At 30.4% G+C, this 5000-nt stretch overlaps 1 protein-coding gene across 1 annotated transcript in view; it reads right to left on the bottom strand.

The window, feature by feature from the left end:
• The window catches only part of LOC137618492 (putative neural-cadherin 2), a 34579-nt gene extending 32769 nt beyond the window's left edge, over positions 1-1810 (bottom strand). The window contains exon 1 of the mRNA XM_068348650.1: positions 1376-1810. Within this exon, the coding sequence (XP_068204751.1) occupies positions 1376-1538 (163 nt within the window). The 5' untranslated portion in view covers positions 1539-1810. The remainder of the gene's footprint in view (positions 1-1375) is intronic.
• Positions 1811-5000: the final 3190 nt, after the last annotated feature.

Genomic DNA, 5000 nt, shown 5'->3' with positions numbered 1-5000 from the left:
ACATCATCGAGATTTAGATGGGCATTTCTTCCACATCCAAAGCTCTCATTACTCCACCAAGTTGCCATCCGCTTATACGAGTATAACCATTAACAAACATATATTGCTAAGATATACCACCTAAACAATTTCAGTTTGTTGAAATCTTAAGAATGTAGTGCAGCAATTCCCTCACTAACTGTAACTTAGTATTAAGGTTCAAATGGCTGGTTAGATTTTTATAAATCTTTTCACGTAAATACCTAGGTGACAAAATTAAAATCTTATTGTTTCAATTAGAATATTTCATACTTAAGCCATCCCTTCTCAATTTAGTATATCTCAGTTAAAAGAATATATCGATCAGGACATAATGAATGGAATGTGCAGATGAAGACTAAAGTTTTTTTTTTTTTTAAATCGAAAACCTAATATTCCACTCATTTCTCATTGTCAATGTTAGTTATCTATAATGAAAAGTGTCTGAAAAAATAGTAAGCAGAAAAGGAATTGTATAGGGTGAAAATTTTATGATATTCAAAGGTAATATTAGTGAGCACTAATCTATTTAAACATCTAACTTTTCAAACTGTCTCCAAAGTTTTCGGTGAACTATAATTTATCTTACCAAACCAGCACATTTTTATCTAAAAAAAAAAATCTATTATGAACTGGTCTTTAGAGTGAAGCATCTATGGAATCGTATGAGTAGATTATCAAAACTGCTTAATGTAATTCATAAATATCATTTACTTGCTTAAGCATAGATATAATCTAGTTTCTGTCACACTGTGTTCATCATCAGCTTTAATAAAAGGAAAAAAAAATATTATTAAATTATTGTATTGTCTGTTCCTGTCTGTTACAACGAGTTTAGGAAAGTTATTGATCCTTGTCACATCTAGTTATTTTATTTCCTTTTTGCATAGTAAATACTTTGTTAATTTCCTGTTGGCAACAGTTTTTCTTGCACAATATCCAATTTCGCTTTACAAACTCCACACAGACACTCACTTCATCAAGCTTTATAACATCAGTGAAGAAATACCAGATGAAATATCATGTTAGTGATATCATAAAGAACACAATGTAGAAAGTCATTAAATTGCAACTTCGAAACACAACGTAGAAAGTCATTAGATTGCAACTTCGAACTAATTATAGACAGAAATACCTTACAAACTCCCACACAGACACTCATCTCCTCAAGCTCTATAGCATGAGACATCAGTGACGAAATACCAGATGAAATATCATGTTAATGATATCATAAAGAACACAATGTAGAAAGTCATTAAATTGCAACTTCGAAACACAACGTAGAAAGTCGTTAGATTGCAACTTCAAACTAAATATAGATATAGGAAGAAATGGTTTAACCTCCGCAATAACTTACCTAATAAAGTGCTGTTTGTAATGATCTGAAAGATTTTCCCTGGGTCCATCCTGACGGCGTAAATAACCAGTGAAAGGTTGATAGGGACGTCTTTATTTATTTGGTTTATGTATGTGATAATGCAATACGTCAATATCAACACCACTAGCACTTCGAAGATCATTTATTCCCTGACAATTTTATCTTCATTCTATTTCATATATCTTTTCTTAAGCGAACACTTAAACTATTTCAACATCTAACGTTTCAAATTGTTTCAAAAGCCTTCGGCGAACTACATTTTATTTTACCAAACCAGAACACATTTTTATTTCGACAGACCGTCTCCAAAGGATAAAGTTTATCCTGAACACGTTTATGATTGGAGACTTTAGCTATAAACCCTCTTCTTGAAATTTAGCAATCATTCCTCATTTCTGCTCGTTTCTATCGTCGTGATTTGTGTTATATCTTCTTTTCCAGCCACTGGGTTTATATTATTTGTAGGTTTGTTCGAACATTCACTATCGTCTCTTCTTACGAAATTTCTATTCGAGAAAAGTGTTATTTTATGTCAGTCTACGTTGATAGGTTGTAGCTAGAAATGAAAGGAAATGTGCAATATGAAACTCTTAGTTAATGGGTATAATTAGAAAGAACAGCTGACCGAGTAATAACCAAAAACTAATAATAATAATAATAATAATAATAATAATAATAATAATAATAATTCTACTACTACTACTACTACTACTACTACTACTACTACTACTACTACTACTACTACTACCACTAATAATAATAATGATAATGATAATAATAATAACAATGATAATCATAATATCTTAGAGCATGTATAGAGGATCGTTTAGAGGTAAAAAAGCTGCTATATTTTCCTTACTGTGTCTTCAGTTTCAATTCAGACAATAAAACCCTTTCGATGTGTAGAATACTCAGATAGGAAATGCAAATTAACTAGTTATCATTAAATACTCTCCCCTGTTTTCCAACTTATTAATCAAAATGTATAGATGTTCATAATTTTGAAGCGCAAAGAAAAATAATTGCCCAATAATGGTTTATTTTTCCAATTATATGAATGAGGTTTTACGAAGACATTTTGTGCATATCAAATATGAATCTTGAAAAAAATATTTGATAGTATACATGCCCTCACTGGGTGAAATGCCTTCCTGAAAACTACTTGTGCTAGTCTCAATAACCTTACTATATAGTAAACCAGAAAAAAAATAAATACATGTACTCACATATACACACATTAATATTTCTATATATATATATATATATATATATATATATATATATATATATATATATATATATATATATATATATATATATATATATATATATATATATATATATATTAGATATACTATAACCCTAGTTGGAAAAGCAGGATGCTATCAGCCCACGGGCACCAACAGGAAAAAATAGTTCAGTGAAGAAAGGAAATAAGGAAATAAATAAACTAAAAGAGAAGTAACTAACAATTTAAAATAATAAGAGCAGTAATAAGATTAGAATAGATATTTCAAGTATAAAGTATAAAAATTTAAAAAAACCATAAAAACAGAAGTAACTCAGAATAGTGTGCCTGAGTGTACCCCCGAGCAAGAGAACTCTACCCCAGGACAGTGGATGACCATGGTACAGAGGTTTTGGTACTACCCAAGACTAGAAAACAATGGTTTTCTTATGGAGCGTCCTTCTCCTAGAAGAGTTGGTTACCATAGCTGAAGAGTCTCTTCTACTCATACCAATATGAGAGTACCCACTGAACAATTACAGAGCAGTAGTTTTACTCAGAAGTTATACGTATATCCAAATATATAAATGTATGCATTAGCCAGTATGCTACCATGGATAAAAGTTAGTAAGCCATAGGCGGCCACAGTTAAAGTTCTATTATATATAATCAGAGGTATATTAATCCGTTATCAATTGAACTATGCAAACCATATAAAACCATGCAAAATGATGAGTCCAGCTAGTTATAAAATTGTTCACCAAATGGCATTAATTCATGAAAAAATTCCCCTTCCTTCTCAGATTGGTAAAAATCACTAAGAAATTCTCGATCTAATGGTGAATACGAGAATACATAAAACACTGAGTTTCTGACACACTAAGCGATTATATCAATATCCTCCATAAGCCTAGTAAAGCCAAAGAATTTAATTCTATGAAAATGTGTACCAAAGTGATCAGAGATTATTGCGATAGAAAAATAAATAAATAGATAAATAAAATATGATGGAAATTAGTCCCGGTGTGGAGGTAATCTTGTCAGTATGAGGAGTAGATTTTATACTGTTTGTTGAACTAGACTGTACTTGTTATTTACATGTATATAATCTAGATAGCTATAATTTGTCTTTAACAACTTTTTGATAACAGAAGAAGTAATCTGAAATATGTGATAAAACAGAACAAGTTATTTACGCAAACACCCACACGCACAAACACACACACACACACACACATATATATATATATATATATATATATATATATATATATATATATATATATACATATATGTATACATATATATATATATATATATATATATATATATATATATATATAAATACTTGTATTGAATCATTATATACTTACACTGTAAATAATGCAACCTAAATTAAAAGACAATCTAAGACTCCTAACTTTCCTGGAATATGTCTTGATAAAATTCGACTCGAAAGCCTTAGCTGGAAAACCATCTAAAAGGCATTAGCAGGAAGAAAAAGAACAACTCTCAATATTTCTGGTTTCTGTGTTTGATATAACGCCTACGGATATTTATATGCAATGTGTATTACGAAGTTTAAAATAGGAAAATATTTTTGTGTACCGGTATATGTGGTTGGAAATTCCTTTGTGTTACTGGAATATTTATAATATCTTTTTTAAAGATTTCTCAGATCTTGTTGCCATAGATTTTTTTTAGATAGATCTTTCTCTATCCTAATAAACAAGGTCAACATGTATCTTTTACTTATAATAAATTGTGTATTTATATATCATATATATATATATATATATATATATATATTATCATTATTATTACTAGCTAAGCTACAGGCCTAGCTGCGAAAGCAGGGTGATATAAGCCTAAGGACTCCAACAGTAAATAATAGCTAAGTGATTAAAGATAATAAGGAAATAAATAAACTCTAAGAGAAGTAATGAACGATTGAAATAAAATATTTCAAGAATAGTAATGACATAAATATAGATCTTCCACTTTAAAACTATAAAACTTAAAACAAGAGGAAAATATACAATAGCGTAGCCGAGTATACCTTCAAACCCGAGAACTTTACTCCAAGCCAGTGGACGATCATTGCAAAATCCAAGACTAGAAAACAACGGTTTTGGGGTGTCATTCTCCTATAAGAGCTTCTTACCAGAGCTAGAGGGGCTCCTCTAGCCCTACCAAGAGGAAAGTAGCCACTAAACAATATACAGTAAGTGCAGTGGTTAATCCATTGAGTGAAGAAGAATTGTTTGATAAGGAAAATGACTCGTAACCAGAGAGAGGAAACCAATGTAGTACTGTCCGGCGAGTCAAAGGAAACAATAACTCTCTAGCTGTAGTATCTCAACGAGTAGCTATTGC

Source organism: Palaemon carinicauda, chromosome 24 (genome assembly GCF_036898095.1).
Source record: "Palaemon carinicauda isolate YSFRI2023 chromosome 24, ASM3689809v2, whole genome shotgun sequence".
NCBI classification, from domain to species: Eukaryota; Metazoa; Arthropoda; class Malacostraca; order Decapoda; family Palaemonidae; genus Palaemon; species Palaemon carinicauda.
The sequence above is the reverse complement of the archived record's forward strand: the minus strand, read 5'-3'. Positions and strand labels throughout refer to the sequence as shown.